General features: G+C 46.7%; 1 protein-coding gene, 1 long non-coding RNA gene and 1 pseudogene across 5 annotated transcripts; 2 read left to right on the forward strand and 1 right to left on the reverse strand.

Annotated features, from left to right (window-relative positions):
- Nucleotides 1-665: 665 nt before the first annotated feature.
- Nucleotides 666-4007, forward strand: LOC106866523. The gene is made up of 2 exons (XR_001406929.2): nucleotides 666-1159; nucleotides 3589-4007. It is a non-coding gene; the product is annotated as an uncharacterized LOC106866523 (long non-coding RNA).
- Nucleotides 1884-4690, reverse strand: LOC100831258 (annotated as a pseudogene).
- Nucleotides 4691-10660: 5970 nt separating this feature from the next.
- LOC100831563 (SNF2 domain-containing protein CLASSY 3-like) lies at nucleotides 10661-17288 on the forward strand. Of its 4 annotated transcripts, none has more exons than XR_002965730.1 (5): nucleotides 10661-13032; nucleotides 14119-14274; nucleotides 14395-16245; nucleotides 16469-16552; nucleotides 16936-17288. XR_002965730.1 is itself a non-coding variant. In XM_010237473.3 (4 exons), exons 1-3 carry the CDS (start codon nucleotides 10777-10779, stop codon nucleotides 16228-16230), a joined length of 4248 nt encoding a protein of 1415 aa, XP_010235775.2. In that variant the 5' UTR covers nucleotides 10661-10776; the 3' UTR covers nucleotides 16231-16245; nucleotides 16936-17288. The 4 variants fall into 4 exon arrangements, 2 of the variants coding, with proteins under 2 accessions (XP_010235775.2, XP_014756400.2); XR_002965731.1 differs by having other exon boundaries at nucleotides 16941-17288; XM_010237473.3 differs by lacking the exon at nucleotides 16469-16552.
- The last annotated feature ends 5314 nt before the right edge of the window (nucleotides 17289-22602 follow it).

Below are 22602 nucleotides of genomic sequence, written 5' to 3' on the forward strand. Positions count from 1 at the left end.
GGCGAGATTAAGCCTCGCCGAACCTTTTTGGACTAAAGCGACACTGTAGTCCCAGTTTAGATATTTAAGTGTGCATTTTTCGAGTTCGTGGACTAAACTGTTCATTTTTGCCGAGTTCATGAACTAATGGTATATTTTACTCTTTACTTGAAGAAATTGTTTAATAATTTGCTGTCATGTCACAATGCGCGCTATACAATGTTGGTCTGATCAAGACATAATCACCGAATTCTAATGCAAAATATTTTTTGTGATTTGTTATACTTGCTACATGTTCTTTTTTTTTAGTGGATACCATATATAGAGCTTATACCAGATGGTAATTAGGAAAGCATTCTTTTTCAGGTCAAAATGTACATACTTTTTTTTACCAAGAATATGTACATACTTCAGAATAAGAAGTTTAAAATGGCACCAAATTAGCTTTTACTTTCTGCAATCAAGAATGGGGAGCACGCAGTACCTGTTACAAGTAGTAACACATGCCACTTATTCATCACCTTAATTTACTTTACAATTGTGAAGAGAGGACAAGCTCATATGATGTAGAAGAAGGTAAAGAAATATTTCTCTTGCATCTCAAGAAGCTGAAAATAAACAGTCAAGAATAAAGAACAAAATTATGCTTCATACCTAAAATACCGCGTCGCTCCCTGGGGCGACACGGGTGGCGACCGCGACTACCTCCCCCAGCGCCGCCACAAACCTCCATCCTCCTCCTCGCCGCGGCCGGAGGATGCCGGCGGGCAAAGCCCCAACGGCGGACAGCGGCGGCGGGGCTCCCCCTTCAGGCGAGGTCTTCTCCTGGGCGGCAGCGTCGTGTCTCCAGGGCGTCGCCGGGGCCGGCTGCTCCGGGAAGGGGCGGCGGTCTGTCCGTGCGGATCTGGAGTCCCGCGCCCTGATCTGCAGGGGACGGCCGGGCTGTGTCCTGCTGGTGGCGTGGGCTTGCGTGGGCAGGCGTTGCGGGGGATGCTGGGGAGCGGCGAGGCGTTGGGCTATTGTGGCGCGGCGAGGTGCGGGCTCCTGTGGCACAGGCGGGCGAGGCGCGGTCTGCCTTGGTGCAGCGTGTGCCGGCGTGGTGGCTGGGGAGGCCAGTGTGGTGGCCGGGGCGGCGGATCTCTGGGCGTCAAGCGGGCGTCGGATCCGTTGATAGGCTCTGGTAAGGCTTCCGGCTTGGGCTCATTGCATGTTTCCTCTCGTCCGTGGTGGGTTGATGGTGGCTGCGGGTGAAAGACTTGCACTGATGATGTCGGTGCCGGCGAGACGTCGTTTTCCTTCTTGAAGGCGTCGTCAAGCATACCCATTGCAACCCATCCTTGGCAATTGAAGTGTCTCCGATCGAAAGCTCAGTTCCAGTTCTGGACTGGGCAACGGCGGCGGCCTCAGACCGTTCCCTCCTTGGAGGCGTTGCCTTTGGAGCCCTTGTTTGGCGGCGGTGGATACGATGTATTGAGCCTGGATGGGGCTAGGCCAGGGAGTGCGGTTCGAGTAGTGCGGGCTTGCCGTTGGGTGAGTTGTACCTGTCGGGGCGACCTCTCCTTTGCTCCAGTCACCGAAGAAGCCCAGCTTTGCCTACCTTCTTCTGGCGTTATGAGTTGTTCTCTGTTCGGTGTCGTTGGAGCGGGCAGAGATTAGCCTTTGCGGTTGCGACTTGTTTGTCGACTTTGCTTTGTTGCTTTGTAATGCTCGTAGTCAGGGTTTTCGTGCGGCTTTCCTTTAATAAGCTGTGCATTGTACGGTTTTCGGCTCGGTTTTCCTTATAAACGGAGCCAGTCTATTATTCTTAATGAAATGCAGTAGCACCCTGCCCTCTTCACGAGGTTCCGTCAAAAAAAAATACCATCTCGACAGTTACCATTTAGTGGTAGCAGTCCTCAAATATGTGGCTAGAAACTGCCGAATTGTTAATAAACGGCAAAAGTTGGTATAGAGTACTGAAAAAGAGAACAAGATGCTACCGTTTTTCAAGGCTGACCTTTGGAAGGTCATGCTGTAAAAAATAGAAGGCAGAATTACCCTTCATACCTACAATGATGCTACAAAGAGAACCCTTTACAACAGTAACTCTCAAGTCTCAGCATGCTACTCGACCTACAGATCTAAATATGAAGAAAAGTAACAAATGTTGGATGGATATACACTGGTAAAGAGGAAAATCATCATTAATGGATATCTTAAAAAACACAAGGAGATCAACTTTCCCAGAAGATCACGTTGCAGTTGGAGCAGCCGCAGACTTCATGAACATAAATCTCCTCCTTGCAATGTTGTTTCCATTTTCACCTAGGGCAGCAAGGTGAAGCATCCGCCGCCTTGCTGAAGCCACAGCGATATCTTCTGCTGTTGGCTTCCCCTGGACATCATGAGGTGAAGAGATGTCCCCTGATGCGCCAATTTTTCCATCCAACTCCTTGTACTGCATCACTTGCTTTAGGTTCTCAACCACCTCTCTCATTGTTGGACGATCCCTTGAATACTTTGCAAGGCAGTTGTTGGCTAACTTGGCAATTTCTCTGGTTCCCTTCCTGGGGTAATGGCCTTCGAGCCTTATATCTATAATCTTGCTGAACTGTTTACTTCCAACAGGATACTGCTTCACCCATTCTAGCAGTTTCTGCTCATTCTTGGGACGGTTCCTTTCCATAGAACGACGTCCTGTCAGGATCTCATAGAGTACTACTCCAAAGCTCCAAACGTCACTCTTGGTGGTGAGATGACCTGTCGCAATGTAGTCTGGAGCTGCATAACCATAGGTCCCCATAACCTGATTACGATAGAGCAATATCTTCTCAGAAGGAAAAATTCCTGAATGCGTGAATACATCATGGGGAAATTCCATTATCTTTCTCTGAAGTTAATAAAATATACCGCTGTAGACAAAACATTTTGATCTGCTGATGGCCCTTCCCTTGCTAACCCAAAGTCTGAAAGTTTTGGTCTAAACTCCTCATCCAGCAGTACATTAGAAGCTTTAAATCACGATATATGACCTGCAAAAAATTCCATGAATTTAAGTCATAAGAAATAAGCATTTGTATTCTTATTTCCATTTCGAAAATTAAAATCATGACGGTTGAAGAAATCACTTTTATTAAAAACCTTGAGCCCTTAACAAACAGGAAAGAATATTCATGGTGATCATTTTTTCCCATTTATTTGGTTCAATTGGTATGATCGCTGAACAACATGATCCATCCAAAATCAAGGTCTGTAACCCAAGGCTTAGAATGTAAAGACATAGTTGAGGCAGCATGGAATTGTCGCTTAACACAAATTTTCAAGTTTTTTAGTTGCAACAGTAGTTGAAGCAACATGGAATGGAATGAGTGTTGTACCCATCCATGTTTTTATGATCATATCGATGACAGATCTATCAATAAAATAAATGAAATATCTTTATACCTTCGGTAGTTCTGGATTACAAAAGGTTCAACCAATTATAGATAGGATCTGTCATCTGTTACTACAAGAATTTATGCATCTTTCATTCCCAGCAAGTTGCATATCAAGTATCTTTAATGTTTGCAAAATAGTTCGAAGAAAATGATCATACTTCATTGAGCCTAATTCATGTTTGATATAATGCAGTACGTGTACAAGACGGATAATTCTTTCTGGAGACTTGGAGAGTTGCCAAGCTGATACCTGAACTTCTAGTCCGTCATGGAGATACAACAAACCCTCAGCATCACCAAATGCTATTTCCAACCTGATGTCCCATGGAAGAACGGGGTAAGCTCGATTGAATAGATGATCATCTAGGGTCTTGTTTGACAAGAACTCATAGACAAGCATCCTTTGAGGACCTCGTTCGCCACGAGCGGCACAGTACCCAATGAGCTTGAGGAGGTTTGGGTGCTCTACAACCCCTAGAAAATGAACTTCTACCACCCATTGCTTATGACCCTGGATCAATGTTAGGTGGTACCTAGTAACCAAAAGGAAGTCAAATACCGAATGAGACAAACGTCACATTCAATTGGCAAGTGAATAGTTCTTACACCGAATCAACCTATGCACCACCCACTGAGATCCCTAATTTTAATCACCGAGGAAGGAGTACCTGGTTGCCATTGGGATTCAGCCTTTTGATGGCGACGAGCATGCCGCCTGCAGGGCCACCGGGCAAGCGGACAACACCCTTGTAGACGCTCCCAAACCCGCCCTTGCCGATCTTGAGCAGTCGGCTGAAGTCGCTGGTGGCAGCGTGGAGCTCCCGGAGCCCGAACTCCCGCAGGCTGCTCGCACCCCTCTGGCTCTCCTCGTACAGCTCTGGGATTCGCTGCGCCGATGAGGTAGAGCGAGACGCCTTGCTGCTCCCCGCGGGTCTACTGGCCGCGCTCGTTGACACGGTCGAGGACACCGTCGAGCAGGCCGTGGAAGCAAGTGATGCGGCCAGCGTGGACCTCTGATCATGCAGTACATTCCCCTTGCCCTTGCCTTCGCCTTTGTTGATCTTGCTCCTGGAGCGGCCGAAGCAACCCATTTCCGTGGAGCAAGAAGTGAAGCTGGCTGGGATTTTCAGCTCGTTATGGTATCTTGCCTTGTTTAGTCCATGGTCTCTCCTCCTCAGGATCGCTCAAATCACGAGGAGAATGCGGCAGACTTTTGGAGAGGAGAAACAGATGCTCTGTTACGGAGCACAAGAACCACGGCACCTCGCAGCAAAAGGCCCCACCAAAAGGAAGTTACACAAGAAGAAGAGAATGGCAGATGTGTATGACATTGGCAGCAACTAGTCCATGAAGTACAGATTACGTGCCCAAGTTTCTGAAGGAAATTCGATGAGTCAAACGAAATGGGCTCCGAAGGCGACAGGTGAGGAGACGGTTGGGAGTTGCAATTAGAAATTGCGATAGCTCGGGCCCCACGTGCTTCCTTTAGATTTACTAGTTACTCTTCGCGCGGTCTCTGTTCCATGATACTCATGCGTCCAAATGGGCTGTTTTTTCTGTCTGTTTTGGTCCGTTTGGATCGTGGGGCGGACGCAAATCAGTTTCCCGTCCAGTCTTCGTCCGTTCCGGTCGTCCACCTCCCCAGCACTGTGATCCATATTTGGCGCCCGTTTTCAAACGCCTTCCCTGTTCGCGGGCCGATTCCTCGGTTTTTGCCGCAAGCATGAATTGAGACCAATTGATGGCAACTTTAGCAACCAAATCAACAAATTAATGTTCAAGCGTCATCAATCGATGGCAACTTTAGCAACCAAATTAACAAATTAATGTTCAGGCATCATCGGCGGACATAAGCATGGTTCATTACACCAAAATGCAACCAAATTAGGTGATTGAATTGGGCGGTCAACTAGACGGCGAGGCCGCATCTCCATCCTGCGAGGCCGAAGGCGTATCTCGTTCTTGTGTCATCTTCCTCCTGGCCTCGAACCAAGCTCGCCTCTCTGGATCCAGGAGGCTCAAGTCCGCCGTCATAATCCTTGTCTCCTCAGCAAGCATAGCGGCCTCGATCGGCTGCCTTGGTTGTTGCCCTTGCATTAGCCTCATCGATGGCGAGCTTCCTCTTCTGCGCCTCAAGGCAGTCCTTCATTTGCTCCTCCTTTGTTGCAACTTCTCTCTTCCGGCCTCCTCCTCCGACTAGATCTTCTTAAGGGCGATCCGGGTTGCTGCCTCGCCCTTGGATCTTCGAAGGCGAGGTTGGAGGCCTCACGCTTGGCCTCGCCCTCGGAGTTGGTCCTTCCCCTTGGCCGGACGACCCGGTTGCTGCCTCGGTGTGCCCGAAGGCCTCAAGGTTCATGGTGTTGCCGTCACGCTTCTTCCCATGGGTGGGTGGGGGGGGCTCTTCTTGGTGGAGACATAGAGCTCTTGGCACTTCGAGGTCTCTTTGAGGATCTGCCAACAATGGATCAATCTAAATGGCTTCTTATGCAACACTTTGAAGTACTCCAAAGCTTGATACGCCTACCAACAATGAGAACGACACATTCATGAGGACAAACACATGGTCCCATGAGGGCAAGACAAACAACATCACTTACCACGTCCTGGACGCCGACGCCACTCAGCGGCCTGGCCTTCACGTGATCGTGCGCGTCGGCGAACTTGTTGTATTCGGTTTGGATGAGCCCCCGCCTCTTTTGAAGGGGCAATTCCCCTCGGTCGCTGACGAAGTTGTAAGGGGGAAGAGACGATGCTCGTGGAAGAAATTGTGGATACTGAGGCATCTCCTTCTTCGGCTTTTTGAGCCAAGCGGCGAGGGCGGGAGCGGGCTGTTGATGGGGCTGCGGTGGCGGTAGGCTCTGGGAATGCTGACGCGTCAAGGGCTAGGGCTGGGGATGCGGCGGCGGAGTGGCGGGAATATGGGTGGGAACATTTTGGGAAGCCATGGCGAGGACGCGTGGGAGTGGCAGTGGGGAAGAAGAGGGGGGAAATGAAATGGTGGTCACAGACAGGAGGGCCAGGGGTATATCGAGGGCGGACGAGCGGAGCTCCGTTTCTCGTCCGCGCGTGACGCAAACCCGGCCCAGATTTGGTTTGGGAATGGGTCACGCCGGATCGAAAAGCGGACGCGTGCGGAAATGCGTCGCCTCGCTAGAACGCAGTTTTGGTCCGTTCCCACCGAAATGGACCGGTCCGTCCCAAATGGGTTGCCCCGCTGGAGTTTGCCTTATACACTGCTCTTTCTGCTGGGCTTACAAGACCCCTCTCGAAAATGCTATAACAAGGCACTTTAAATTATTAGCACTTAATGTTATGTTTAGTCATGTTTTAGCAAAATAACTCATTACACAGGTCGTGCCACGAATCCTACGTGGCAACGACAAAGTCAACATAATTCAATCATGATCAAGCCATCAACAAGGCATGATCAAGCACCGGTCAAAAAAGTCAAGCCTTCTAGCCCATGGTTAAAAGCAATACCATAAGCCTATGTAAGCAGGCTATAAGAGTTAAAATATCATATTTTTGTTTAGTTGGATGAGAGAGAAGAGTAAAAATGAGAAAAGTTGTTTGTAAGCTAATAAACAGCTGCAAAAGTGAGATGTGGACCCAGCGGAGATTCTCAAACACCCGAGCGGATGAACCTTCATAAGTGCCCTTTTCATCATGACACACAGCAGCGGCCGCACCTTTGTTTTGAGTCTTAGCAACTCCCCCATTAACGTTGATCTTCATCATGCCCGCCGGTGACGGGAGCTAGCGCGGTGCCGTAGGAGCTGGATTCGGTCGCCCGCCCGAGGAAGGGGCGCCATGAACCACCTTAAGCTCATATAATAGCTTGGAGGCGAAGCCATGAATGGACACTGGACTCGGGTAAATTGCCTCGTGGATTGCCTTTCGTCGCGCTGACCAGATCGCCCAGAGTGTGAGGAATATCTCAATAAAGATCCATTCCTTGGCATCTGGGCACGTCGAGATACAGAGATGCTCAACCGGTTGCTCATCTGCTAGTGCCCACATGCAGCGCGCATAGTGCAATCAAGGAGAGAGTGCCGCCATGAATCCTCAACAAGATGACAAACATCACAGACTTTAGAATCGGCCATGTGCCTGTGCTTCGGCACCATCACCTGTAGGTAGAGATTTCTGTGCTAGTCGCCATGCAAAAACACGCAGCTTGGAAGGAACACTAGTTTTCCAGATCTTAGTCCATGATTTCTCCGCACATAGCGAGCTCGACGCCGTACATTCCTCTAACAAATCTTCCCGGGTCTTTTTGTTGGTAACAATCATGCGGTAGTAGGAACGGACGCTGAAAATTCTAGATTTCTCGAAGTGACAAGCCCAAAAATCTCCATGGTCCGTTGTGCTGATTGAAATCTTACAGATCGCCTGGACGTCCATCTACAAGAAGTGCTTCTGAAGCTTTGCGATATCCCACACGCCCATCGACTGAATAATCAGTTCAGAGACCTTGTCTAGCGGATCATCAGATGACAGGTTCAGATATGGCCGTAGCCTCTGATCCCGCGTAATCCAATTATCCTGCCAAACCATAGTAGTCTTTCCATTGCCAATTCTTCGGACAAGTCCCAGGCGCAGCATGTCCCGACCCTCGACGATCGCATGCTAGATCTGGGAGGGATGATTTCCTAGAGTCGCCTTCATCATTGAGCTCTATGGAAAGTATGACGTACGCTGAATTCTGGCGGCCTGACGGGCAAGCATAGACAAGTTAAAGAGCTCAATGTTCAGATTGGACCGGGTATTGGTATATTGGCCCACAAGAGATGGGCCGAGTTTGGGCAATTTATCCACTAAGCCGAAAGGTCGAGCGTATAAATACTCATCCAGGGAATCGATTCCCTAACCCTAAGTCCATTCCTCCTTGAGTCAAGTAGCTTCACAGCGGGGCGGCGGCGGACCCGCCGCCGGGCGTACAGGTGGCGGGCCCCGTGGTGGTTCACGCTCCACGGCGACGTGCTCACCTCCGCCGCCTCTCCCGCACCCGACTCCCTCGTCCTCTCCCGCGATACTGAGCGTGACGCCAAGGTCATCGACGAGGACTCCCTTCGCCGCCTCTCTCGTCCTTCGACTTCCGCGTCGTCGTCACACTCCAACGGCCACCACCTACCCCGCAAGCGGCAAGCCCCTCGGTGAAATCTTCATCGATTTGTGAGTAAAATTTAACTTTGTTGTGATTATTTGCCATATCTAGATGAGCACAGTATGAGAAAATTGTACATCTGTTTTTTCAATTTCTTTTTCGCGGCTGCTATCCAAATTAGTCCACAAAATACACCAGTATGTTTTACCTTTCACTGTTGTGTATCTTCTTTTGCTTTCGTCTGAAAAGTAGGATAGTAATTTGGTGGCAGCGGGATTTCGCCCTCATAAAGTCACGGTGGAACCAGCTGTAGCACAGTGAATTCCCGGATCGGCTTCCCCTTCTCTTTCTGACCTGCTGTAAGCATGAGACATGGTTCCATGTTTGGAAAAAAAATATCAGTACGTATTCTCGTTGGTGTATCTTTGATGCAACCCGACTTTTTAGTTGAATCTGATATTAAAGCCGTTAAAGTTCCGATTACTTCTTTGCAGTTTGTTTATTAGGAGAGAGTAGTTAGTCGGTTCTATTCGTACTATTTTTAGGTGTGCATAGCATGATTTTACTGCAGTCATGATTGTACGACTAGGTCACCTTGGACTGATCAGAGTTGAGCCAAAAAGAGTCGGTAGGACCAGAGGGCAAGAGAGTTAGGAGAGAGAAATAGTAGCAGTTTGGCAGTGCCGTGATCATTGGCTAGCAACCTACGTGGTGCACAGTACAGATTTGACTGATTTTATTAAAAAAAACTAATTGGGTAGAAGACGTGGATAAGAATGGTGACGGCCACGAGCCACGAGCGCATTGACGCACATGTTACAATTGATCCCTGAGATAATTCCGAAGTGACCTACCGCTTTGCTGCACAGAGCATCGCTGCAGGCTGCACCAAAAGCCTGCTGGTTCTTTGGTGATACTCCTGCTCCTGCAATCTGTGCTGCTACTTGCCTAGCCAAATGTCCTTGCGTAGATACCAACCTTGTACTTTACATATCTGGTTTGGCTTCCTTTGCTTGCAAGACATGGTTACATCATCATAGGGAAAACTGAAACCTTCCTTGTCTATCGTTAGCAAAATTTCAACACGAGTAGCACTTTTGCCCTGCCGAAACACGGAAATATTTCCTTTCCTTTTACAATAACAAATTAAAGAGCCAACCAAAACATGGAAATCTTTCCTTCCATTTTTCTAAATAATGACATATATGGAAGTCTTAAAAAACAAAATAAAATTGGAAGACTTTTAAAGCATCCAACTATGCAATCCAAGGGTTTGCAGCAATCTTCCCATTAGCATCAATTCTTAAAAAACAAACAACAAAATACAACGAAGCGCCGCGAGAACCAACTCTGTTGGGCCTGGTAATACACCCAAGGGGCATTTAGTTGAGATTATTACTATTTTCACTTGAGGATATGTTATTAGAAATCTAGCTAGATTTTTGGATCTTTGCAATGGAGGATGGGTAGTCGGTTCAACGGGCAACAAAAATCCACCAGTTGAGCCGAGCATCTATCATTGGTTGCAAAGATCCAAATGAATCCATAAATCTCTCTAGATTTCTAATAACACAACGATAAGTGAAAAATAGTAAATAATCTCAACTAAATGACCTGTGCTACCAGCCCCAAGAGAGGTGATTCTCGCAGAGGGATGAGGATTCAGTGAAGTACTGCCCGTAGCTTTACCGACACTGACGCATGGGACCGGTCCCACCTGCAAATGACTGCAAAGTGACGGGCAGCACGTCACCGAAGCTGAGACGCTCGCGGAGGGTCTCCTCCCTCCCTCGAGGCCTCCTGGACAGGCTGGGACGTTTCATTCTCCGCAGCTTTTAGTTTTTTTTGGAAGGACCTTCTCCGCAGCTGGAATATCATCAATGCAAAAGAAAAACTGCCGCTGGAGTACATCCCCCTAAGCGCTAGTTCGGTTGCACCATTTCCTGCAGGGATTGAGAGGAATTAGGAAAAAAATGCACTAAAGTGGCAGCAATCCCGGTGGGAATGGACATAACCGAACTAGCCCTGATCGAGAATGACGGCAGGTAGTCCCACGAGCCACGATGGCACTATCGCGTTCCCCTGGCTGGCCCCGCCTGTCGGACTGCGTGCTGCCAGATCAACAAAAGGTTTCCCGATCAATACACGCGCACCACGCTTGCTTCTCCGCTAGCCCAGCCACAAAGCAAAGCAGACCACGGAACGGAGAGGCCAAAAACCCCCAAACCCATATTACCGCTCTCGCCTCTTCGTCTGCCTGCCAACAACGCCGCGATGCCGCCGGCCGCCGATTTTCCGGCCTCCAAGCGTAAGTCGCGCATAGAAATCCCCGACAGCGACGACGACGCCGACCGCCGGCGGGAGTCCCGCTCGTCGGTTGGCACGGGCGGTCAAAGAGAGAGGAGCGCTGAGGCGGGGCGTTCCGGTGGTTTGGAGCGCCGCCTGGCGGCGGCGATCGCTCGACGCCGCACGAGGGCGGCGGCTGCGTCCCGCCCTGAGGTCGTCAACCTTACCGGTGACGACGACGACGACATCCGCGACGAGGAAGCAGCCGGGCGCCGCGAGGTCCTGGGGCGCGTCAAGGAGGAGCCCCTCGACGACCGGGGCCTTGATCCCGAGGCTTCGGTCGCGCGAAGAGGTCGAGGCCGCGGCCGCGCGAGGGCGGCGGCTGCGTCCGCGCCCGTTGCCTCGAGGAAGCGCAGACGGGAGGATGACTCCGGGTCGCGGGGCAGGGGAGGCCGCCGCGCGACGCGCTCCGCCAAGCAGTGCACTCGCGGGCGGCGTGGGGGTTTGCGGTCGTTGCCCTCGCGTCCCTCATCCAGCGACGAGCCTCTGGGTGATTCTGGCAGGGCGAAGCGCGTGAGACGCGGCCATGCCGAGGGCGGGGGCTCGGGTCGGCATGGCGCAGCCCCGTCGAAGCAGGCCGGCTCGCTCGTTGCATCAAGTAGTCGTTCGCGGAAGGGGAAGCAAAGAGCAGCGCTACCTCCCAAGCATCAGTTTCCTTTGGTGTCTCAGTCTGAGTCTAGTTCTGAGTCCGATGATGATGACGACGATGAAGAGGGTGATGATGGGTTGGATGATGTGTGTTCGGAAACTTCTGATGAGAGTTGGCAACCCCGATATAACAGTGAGTTTCAGGTTGCGATGAAGGGCGAGAAGAAGGTGGAGGGCAGACGCAACTCCGTCGAGGAAGAGGCAACGGAGAAGGAACTGGGGGAGAACGGGAACGGCATTCCTGTCCTGGAAGAGGCAGCGGAGAAGGAACTGAGGGAGAACGGGAACAGCATTCCTGTCCAGGAAGAGGCAGCGGAGAAGGAACTGGGGGAGAACGGGAACAGCATTCCTGTCCTGGAAGAGGCAGCGGAGAAGGAACTGAGGGAGAACGGGAAAAGCATTCCTGTGGAGGAAGAGGCAGCGGAGAAGGAACTGGGGGAGAACGGGAACAGCATTCAAGACGACCGCTATGACGGTGAAGACGAAGAAGCGACTGATGACGCACACGCAGCAGAAGAGGAGGAAGAAGAAGAGGAGGAGGAGGAGGAGGAGGAGGAGGAGGAGGAGGAGGAGGAAGAAGAAGAAGAAGAAGAAGAGGAGGAGGAGGAAGAAGAAGAAGAAGAACAGGATGATGAATCTGACGAGGCAGGGGAAGAACTGCATCCGGTGCCTAACAGCAATGCCGATGCTGGTGGGAATGCCAGGTCAGGTGGCGAGGGCACGCCGATCGGCAAGAGGGTTTTTGAAGGCTTATGTTTGGTGGACAATGCAGACAACGCTGTTACCACCAAAAGTATCAGGCAGCGCACACGGTCAAATTTTAAGGACCGGGCATGCTTAGACAAGAAGCTGCTCGGACAAGGAACTTGCAGCAAGCCGTACTGCATCGATACAGAGTCGGAAGAGGACGTGCCGCCTCCGCCGCAGCCACAGCCGTCCAGTGCAGAGTGTGAAGACGATGGCAGCGGCGGTGATGACAGAATGCCGGCGAAGAGGAGACGGGGCAAGGAACAGATCACCGACAGCGATGACACTCAGAATGATAGCGAGGACTCCGATGAGAATAGAACACTTGCAAGGAATGCCAGGAAGGGATCTAGTTCAAGGAGGCCAAAGAATGGAGCGTCCTACCAGCAGAATGTCAAGGAGGGTTCCAGAAATTATGATAGTCCTTCTAACCCACGGCACGTCAAGAATTATGCTGCAAATGCAGGGAATCCCACGGATAGATTCAATATGCAGAGTGGCGACATATGCTTCAACACAAATACTTTGCTTCCTCAGAGGATGAAGCATGGACGGGTGTGGACGAAGCAAGACACAGACAATCTACTCAACTCCTTGCTTGATGAAATAGAAAACGGCTCAGCTCCTGCACAAGCACAGAACGAAGACAGGTTACCTCTGGTGTTCTCATTCGGGGATGAAGATCAAGTTGAAGAACAATCAGACCATAACAAGCTTCAGGACGAACTGTGGGCTGAAATGGATTTTTGCATGGAGTCCACCAATGTTTGCCCTCAAAGCTGTGAGGAGGTACTTAACTCTGCTATGTCAATGCCAATTCTTATTATGCTTATGCTTTGGAACATATATTTACTCCATTTATGCAAATGTGCATTTTTAGTTGGAATAGTTCTCTCATGTGTAGAACACTAACAAAAATGAACCTTTTTGTTTCTTACAAGTCTTAGGTACCAATAACTGTACGATTTGCAGTTTCATAGATCAGATTTAGATTTTTGAAACTATGAGATTTAGATTACATGGAGATAATACCATGACAATATAAGAGATAACTTACTGTTGGCATCCAAGAATAACTGATTTTTTTCTGCAAAGTTTATCTTTAATTAAACCCTACAAATGTCAGATCCGAGAACTTGAGATTAAGAGTTCAATAAATTATTTCTGTTAAATACTTCCTCTGTTCCGGTTTACAAGGTCATTCTCCAAAATTTAGAAATTCAATATTACAAGGTCTCTCTTAACCTCTCGCATTAATTCTCTTGATTTCTGATCCAACATTAACTCCCTTGCATGCATTGAGCCAGTTTTGCCTTTGCACTAGTGTTTTGCCATGGTACTAATGTTTTTCAACAGTAAATCAATATTTATTCTCTCCCTTTGTACTATGCCTTGGTTATACCATTTCAAGAGGAGCCTTGTAAACCCGAACAGAGAGTAATCAATAACTGTACGGTGTTTTGCAGTTTTTTGGTTGGCTGAAGTGACGGCTTTGTTTTCCTTTTTCAGCAACTGACTTTCTTCTAAAATAGGGGTTTTTCCATTATTAGATGCTGACTGCACCAAATCTGTTTTGTTAAGAATAAGAATACAAAGAACCGAGCTTACCTAGTGGTAGTACAGCGAGGTATGCTGGCTGCTCACCAAGGTTTGACCCCCCAAGGCAACCACCTTTGCGAAAATATAAATATAATCTATATTTACTGTCCGGTGGGAATCGTGCCCTCTTCTACAGTCTTCTTCTTCCAAAGAATAAGAATACATCTTCTGCATGTCTGAGTTGCCCTTGGGGTTCTTTTTCAGAAATTAAATGCAAACATTTCATATTTCGTGAATATTTATTCAGCCCATAACCCTTGCACCACTGTTTTTCAGGGCGAAAAGAGCAATAATGGGCAAGAAAAACCTGGGGACAAAGCAACTTTGTGCAGTCAAGGGAAGCATGACCTCGTTACTGATGAGCAAATTGGAGTTTGGTGCAGGCGCTGCAACTTCATCCAACTTGAAATCAGACACGTAGTGGCAGATATGGTAAGCCACTATTCCCTCCAACATGCTTTCACAAAAACCTTATCAGAAGTGACCAGATAGCACCATTTTCTTTATTCTGCTCGAATCATAATTTCCCCCTCTTTTTCTCTCCTTTCATAGGGGAAAGTGTCGACTGAAAGGGAACTGAGGGCAGATCGCCAGCTAGACTTGAGTATCAATAATTTGCTAACATCAATGGGGTATGAAGGAACATGCAAAATTGTTGATCATAAAGCTGGCTCGGTCTGGGACCTTATTCCTGGGGTCAAGGAAGGCTTGTTCACATACCAGGCGGCAGCCGTTGAATTTATGTGGAAGAATCTGGCAGGGGGTACTAAGATTCAAGACGTGAAGAACAACATCAACAGTGATGATCTGAGAGGCTGTTGGATTTCCCACGCCCCAGGGACGGGGAAGACCCGATCAACAATCGCATTTCTTCAATCTTACCGCGTGCTTTTCCCGCGGTCTTGTGTGCTGATCATCGCTCCCAAGGCGATGCTGGCCACATGGCAAGATGAGATCGGAAAATGGAACGCCAAGGTACCTATTCACGTGTATAGTTCCTGCGATATCAACTGGGGTGGAGATGAGACTATTAAGAGAATAGTTGATAATGATGAAGATTTTGCCCAGAGGCTGTCCGTAAATAAATTCGGCCCGAAAGTTAGGAAAGTGCTGAAGGTGAGATCCTGGTGCGAGGGCAGTTCCGTTCTCGGTATGAGTTACGAGATGTTCTCGAAGCTTGCCAAACAAAACAGCAATGATGAAACGATGCGAAAGCTGCTTCTTGAAAAGACCGATTTACTGATCCTTGATGAAGGACACAAGCCAAGGAACAAGAAAAGCATTATCTGGAAGGTTCTTGCAGAAGTCCGTACCAAAAAACGAATTATTCTATCAGGGACTCCGTTCCAGAACAACTTTGAAGAGCTGTATAACGTCCTGTGCCTTCTACAAGGAACTTGTGATGCTGATAGTAAGCTTCTGGGGAAGGATGAAGACAAGGGTTTCTGGACTTCTATGTCAGTAGACAACATCACAGATGAAAGGGTCAATGAGATCCGGGACAAATTGAAGCCTTTTTTGCACATCTATAACGGTGAATTTCTTCAGAAATCCCTCCCGGGATTGAGGGAATCTGTTGTGATTCTGAACCCTTTTCCTCACCAGAAGAAAATCATCAAAATGCTGGAGGACAGTCGCACGAAAAGTGGCACAAATGGCCATCTTGATTTCGAATACAAGATATCCCTTGCGTCGGTGCACCCGTCCCTCATCACTAGCACGCAAAAATTGCCATACCAATTAACATCTGTTATGGACAAACCTTTATTGGAGAGCTTACGGCTGAATCCATGTGAAGGAGTTAAGACAAAGTTTGTTTTCGAGATTGTCCGTCTATGTCAACCTCTAAAAGAGCGGGTGCTTGTGTTCAGCCAATATCTTCAACCATTGGACTTGATCATGCAACAGCTGAGGAGTGAGTTCCTTTGGACTAAAGACAAAGAGATCCTGAGTATGAGCGGAGACGACGACGCTGAAACTCGCCAAAAGTTGATGAATGACTTCAATAACATGGAGAGTGAGGCCAAGGTCATGCTTGCATCGACCAAAGCATGTGGGGAAGGCATAACCCTTATTGGAGCATCACGAGTGGTGCTCCTTGACGTCGTGTGGAATCCTTCTGTAGGAAGGCAGGCAATCGGCCGGGCATTTAGAATAGGCCAAAAAAAGATTGTTCATACATACAATCTAATCGCAGAAGGAACACAAGAGAAGAGCAAATATGACAGGCAAGCTCAAAAGGATCATATGTCGAAATTGTTGTTTTCAAATGAGACGCAACCTGCAGAGTGCAGCAAGTCACCAGAATTTATTGTTTCCAGTGACAAGATTTTGGAAAAAATGACTGAAGATACAAATCTGAAAACAATGTTCGCGAATATTCTCTAAACTTATAGATCTCTGGTAAGTGGGAACCTTCTGAGATCAGAATGCTGGTGATTTTCTTATATATTTTCTTGGTGCTGATATTTTTATGTTGTTTGTGGCAAGTAGGCGTTTGTGGGCATGTGTGTGATTCCCTATATATGTTCCATGAATATCTGAACTTATGGATTCACCAACAAAGAACTAAAACTATTTGCAAGGTCTAGGAATGTTGATATAGGCTAATTGTTTCTATTTTCAGGCCAAGTCATTTGCACTGTGATATTGCTAGGAAGTAGTGGAGGCCACCATAAGATGAATTGTTGCAGTTTGGATGTGGCAACTGGTAAAGCTGTAACTGCCTTGTTTGATCTCTGTACAGACGTCTAGGGAAAGAAGTGTGAAGTTTTACTTATTCTTTTTTTTTCTAGAATACACCTAAGTTGGTGTATCATCGATTAAAGAAGAAGCTGTCTGAACCTTTTCACAGTTTACACCATGGAAGTTTTACTTATTCCATGGTCCTGCTTTCTGCTGTCTGAAGCTTTTCATAGTTTACAGTCATATTTGTTTTCTGTAATTGAAGCTTGTAATCCTTGGTAGGTATGTAAGCTGCAGCAGCTGTAGGCTTATATATAAACTTCCAGTAGTTGATCAGCCTATCTATCCTTTTTCCAGATGTGCAAGGTACTGCTTACAACTTATGACATTGTTTTCTTCTCTATGCAGTGTAGGTACCTGATGTGAACAAAAAATGCATGTCTGTATCTTCAACAGGAGGGAGATGGAACACCCTGCAATGCATCAGATCATACTAGCAACATGTTGTTGTTGCCTTCTCTCTTTCTTTTTTGCGGGGAAATTGTTGTTGCCTTCTTACTTTGGCAAGTAGGCAGAATCACTTTAGATAGAAAGGGAATTCAAACTGGAGTTTAAACCCCTTCCAATCCGAAGGGATGATGACCCCGATTCCCTACTGAACTTGTATACTGCACTATGACATGATCTGTTCCTAAACCTGAACATGGGTTTGTTATCTGTATTGCTCATCCATTACCAATTCGCAGTTGCTTGCTTGCTAATTTCCCATTCTGATTCAGTAATAGATCCATTTGCAGTATACTGGAGAGAAACTAATCTGATTTTAGATAAACGTGGTTTTCACGGTTTGTGATAGCCGGTTTATGATGAGCTGCAGGAGTTGATGCTGCCGAGTTTACTGCTGCTGCTGTGTTGTACGTTTGCTACAGTACAACCGACGGAGCATTGAATCGAGACATTAGTGAGACATTTTAGACAAATCCAAGTATTCAAGTGGCTTCTTCAAACTACGATCGTGATTCATGTAGCGCCATAAGACGATTGTTTTTCGAAAAGGAGGATGTTTTCCCAGCCTCTGCATCAATCGATGCACACAGCCATAAGAGGATTGCACCGCGGTGGCGCTCTCAGAAACGTTACGAAGTTGTTTGATTTGCTATGTGTTTCTTGAAAAAATACTTGTCATCCCAGTCGGTTTTTTTCTACCATTCTATTGGAACAAAGATTTTTATGCATCTCTTTTCTCAAGTAAACAATGGCTACCCACCGTGGCATCGTCTCTCCATCCTTTTTGTGCCGCTGCAGTTTAAATCTGTATAGAATATGCATATAGTTACATTTAGACTTTCATTAGTTGTGGGTTAGATGTTTGAGTAAAACCTGTACGGCTTCAATATGTGAAGGCACTACAAGGTAACAAAAAAAACTAGACGAAATAGATAGGACTAGACATGGGATCATGAGATGATGAGAGGATGGTCCGATTGGCCAGTCCAACCGGAGTTGGTCAGTCTGGTCGCGGTTGAAGATGTCGCATGCTGCTTGGGGAGTTCCAATGCTGATGTGTTAGGTCGCAGTCAGTGATGCTCTCGATTCCACAGTGTGGCCGCTCTAAAAATCCTATCTTGTGCTTTGGCCAATAGTCCAATTTTATACCAATGACATTGTCAGTTCACTGGTGGCACCAAAGATCTTATAGCGCGGTGCTTTGGGTCGCTCGAGACCCCTTGATCGGCACATTCGACACGTGAGGGATAATTCAACAGTTTTCTGAGGTTCGCACTTGGCAGGGAGGTGGAGATGAACGGCTATGGCATTGGTGAAGATGATGTTTCGACATTTAGCATTTGATCCGACAACGGTACTGAGGTGTTCTCTACGGAGCAAAATCCCTTGATGGCTTGATCTGTCTTTTACGGGTTGGGACCCAGCAACTTCAACGAACAACTGGTGTTGTTTTTGGAACATCGAGTTCTAGGGTGAAAAACTAAAAAGCATTGGTCTTCAGTCTTCACTCATAGGACCCAACAACGAGCATTGAAGGCATCGCTCTTGGTCTGACGTTCAATTTTCTTCTTTTTTTTACTGGAATCTATGTATGCTTCATAAGATTAAAGTAAATGGCTTTCGTTTTCTGTACTAATCCATCCCACCGGAATTCATCGATGCCGGACGACGGCTCGGTACTAGTTCAGCAAGTCTTAGTGTGTGTTCGCCAACTCATTGGCTTCCCGCTTCTCTGAAATTCATCACGGAGCAGCACCGAACACAAAAACTCCAAAAAGTTAGATCCAAGAAGTTAGTCCAATTTCCTTCACAAACGCGGAGCACCTATTTTGGAGATTCTCGGAACTGAAAAACATGGAGCAGACCAAAATTACGGAGCAAATGCCACCGCCAAGTGAAAAACGTTTCGCGTCTATTTTCTCCCCTTCCCCTCGTCCCCGATACGACTCTCTATTCCCAACCTCCATCTCGCCCTCGCCATGTCTCTGTCTCCCGATGCGGGAACCCTAGCAGCTGCGCCGTATGGACCTTCCCCGCCTCCGTCCCTGCCTCCATCCCCACCTCCGGTAACCATCCTGCCGCCGCCGCTCCTCCTCCCCATCCCTTTCTCACGAATGGCACATCTCGCTATCTCCGTCCCCCGCCATAGCCATCACAACCCTTCGCATGCTGTGTCCCTCCCGTGCTGCTGTGTAACGGGAGAAAGTTCACGCTTGCACATACTGGTCAAAAAAAAAGGTCACGCTTGCATATGCCAAATCGGTCACAACACTTCTTTGACTGCATTGGCATCCTCTGGTATTGCTATTTGCAACTACAATCAGGGGCGGAGTTAGGAAAAAAATATCCAGGTGCACAACTTTAACAAGAATACAAATTTATATGCAATTTCGACCAAAAATCCCTTAGCCTGGTGTCCTGAAGCTGCTAGTCCATGGTGCACCATCAAAAATTAGGTGTAATTAGCACTAATTTTCCTTTTGGACCCTGGTGCCTGTGCACTAGGCAGCCTCCACCTAGCTACGCCCCTGACTACAATGGCAACGAACAAGAAAAATAGCACATCCAAATGATTGACACAAACTATCAGTATCTCTCGGCTCTCGCCCAGTGAGTTTCTATACAATTGACAGGAATTTTTCAACATGTACCCTACACATAGTTTACGACTTGTCTGAAAATGGCGGCGACATCTATTGAAGTGTATCAGTGCAAAGTCCCGAATTCATCATTCAAAAAACTAATGGAATTCTTTTTGAAAAAAAAATACAACATGCACAATATTACGTTATAAAATTTCAAATCCAAGTTTGATGCACACCTCAAGAAACGAGAAAAGACAAATCTGTCCAGATATAAAGTCTCTTCGTTCTGTTTATCAAGTTATAGATCGAATTTGGATTCAAAATCTTGTGGCACGGTATTTGCATGTTATATCTATTGTAAAAATAAGTCTGAAATTTACACGAATTTCAACAGCGTTGTTTGAGCACTGTGTTGGTTTTTTGGGTATGCCCCACAAAATGACAGGGAGTGGGTTGGTTCCCACACATGAGACATGCTAAGTTTGGTCATTGCGGCAGATTCTCATTATTTTGTTTGGTATTACGGTATATTCTTATAATGACGATCGTTCCGCCCCTCTTTTTTCTTGCCTGATTTATTGTTTATCTACCCAAATATAGGAAGCTTTCATGTGTAATTTTTTTCACAACATAATACTCCCTCCATTCCACAAAAGTTGGCGTATTTTGTTTCGTTAAGACAAGACTTTGACCAAAAATTACACTATTAATATGTAACATATATGATACAAAATCATGATTATTAGAAAGAACTTTTAAAGATAAATCTATTGATGTAAATTTCATGTATGTAAAAACACATATTAATAGAGTTATTATTGGCCAAAGCCTTGTCTTAATGAAACAAAATACGCTTGTGAAATGGAGGGAGTATAAAATAAGATGCGCAGCAGCACAGTTCAGAAATCACAAAGTAAGCTATGATGCAGGCTTCTTCTTTTGAAAACAAAAACGGGGCAGATAACCTTTTATTATATTCAGTTATGAGTAATGCAAAATAGTCAAATCATTGATCAGGTCAAACACACAGCAAGAACTCCATGAAGTGCCTCAACTAGCTCATAACTGGTCGGAGACATGGCACTGAGCGAGCTAACCATGCTAGTCAATGCACCTGTCCTGCGGAGATACCGTAATTGTTTCTTTTCACTGAATTACGAATTTCAAATACCATACTACCTTTCGGTTATATTTTTTTAATACCTTGTTGAATTGTTGAAGATTCTAACGCAGCACCTGGAGTCCTGGACTCTTATGACGATCCACACTCTGCGGGTCAGTTCTCCTGCAAGACGGTCACTCCAGCCTTTCGAACTAGCTCCACTTTATGCAAGATATCCCAACAAAGAGTAAAATATACCGACGGCCCACTTGTACTTCCAATTTAGTCCATAGATTTGGACGACAGGTTCACTTTTGTCCAAAATCTTGCCACGGTGACATACTGACGAAAGTTGGCACGGACAGACACGGGTGGCACCTTTGCGGCCTTCACAGCCCAGCCCTTTCGTTCACGTTTCACGGCAACACCACCACCGGCGATCACAACGTGAACACCGTGCGATAGGATAGCCGCCACCTTCATCCCCAACCATTAAGGCTGTAAGTCGGGCACATCTGTCACAGTCGTGCCCGCGCACGGCCACGTGGAGGAACCGACTGGTCCTCTAGGCCTGTACCATCGGCTATCAGCAGGTAGGGACATCACGACAGGATTTTTGTAAGGTCAGGAAGCATTTTGCAAAATTACATGCTACTCCACCTCCCCCATGTTCGCCTAGTCCGAGTCAGCATGTCGCACTGGCTATATTTGACAGACATGTGCGATTTTGACTAAAGTGCACCAATTTGTCGACCAAGTTGTCGATTTAACCATTTTCAACTTCATGGAGTAGCCACTGGCCAAAGTTAAAGGGCCACAGGTGCAGTTTACACCGACAAATAATTCACATATCATGCCGTCCTTTCCTACCTCCGGACATTCATCAGATCATATAGTCGTTGATGGAAAACAATTTACTGGAAAACGTGTCTTTAAAACTTCAAGAAAAGCACCAATTAGCACGCTGAGAGATCATGTAAGCTATCTCCACAAACCGTGTCGTGCTACCTCCAGACGCCAATTTGAACATATACTTGATGGGAAACAATTTATTGGAACACATGTTTTTAAAACGCCAAGACACAAGCACCAACTAGCACGCTGCCTAGAGTATATTATCAAACGGTTGCTTCGTCCAAGTTAAGCTGAATATAAAATCTATTCAGCCTACCAAGTAAAATGCATAATCATAACATATATATCAAACTGAAAACAAGTTCTTTTTACTGAACATGTATAGTGGAGAAACAAATTAGATTGCATTTAAGATATGATTGGATGGTGACCACAATCACACCGACCTTTTGGTCATAACCAAATCTTGGATCTTGCATCCATGGTTGTGAAATTTTTGGCATCCATGCTCTCTAGCCAACTAGTTTATTTTCTTGCCAATAATAGCCAAAAAGCGGGCAGCCAAAACTTTGGCCAAAAAAGTTTGGCCTGGGCTCGAACCAAAAAAGTTTCGGTGGGGTTGGCTAGCTCTATTGCTCAAGTACATATTTTAACAAATAAACAGGTAACCCAGAGAATGCCAAAAAATAAGTTGAGATCTCTAAACAAATTTCAACTTCAAATAAATACGAAAAGAGCAAACCCAAACATATTTCAACTTAAAGTTAACAAAATATACTAAAACAGGTTATTAAAAAGGGAACTCTCAACATGTAAAAGTTAATGAAAAGCATGGATGCACAAAGAAATTATTAGACCAAACCCAAAACATTCTCCACAAACGAAGAGCAAGGCATGATGCAACAAATACAAATGGGTAGACCTACTGAACCCTCCCACCTGACTGATGGTTCCCCTCACACTTAACTAGTGGATTGCGCTGTACAAATAGCTCTTGGACAGAACTAAGATGCATCAGTGGGTTGC

This window comes from Brachypodium distachyon, chromosome 3, assembly GCF_000005505.3.
Source record: "Brachypodium distachyon strain Bd21 chromosome 3, Brachypodium_distachyon_v3.0, whole genome shotgun sequence".
Lineage (NCBI taxonomy): Eukaryota > Viridiplantae > Streptophyta > Magnoliopsida > Poales > Poaceae > Brachypodium > Brachypodium distachyon.

Bases quoted from the DNA above. Each gene is read 5' to 3' on its own strand.
- LOC100831563 (XM_010237473.3), top strand. From the start codon at position 10,777: ATGCCGCCGGCCGCCGATTTTCCGGCCTCCAAGCGTAAGTCGCGCATA. The intron at 13,033-14,118 runs GTACTTAACTCT...ACTGTTTTTCAG, and splicing joins GCCCTCAAAGCTGTGAGGAG to GGCGAAAAGAGCAATAATGG. The intron at 14,275-14,394 runs GTAAGCCACTAT...CTCCTTTCATAG, and splicing joins GACACGTAGTGGCAGATATG to GGGAAAGTGTCGACTGAAAG.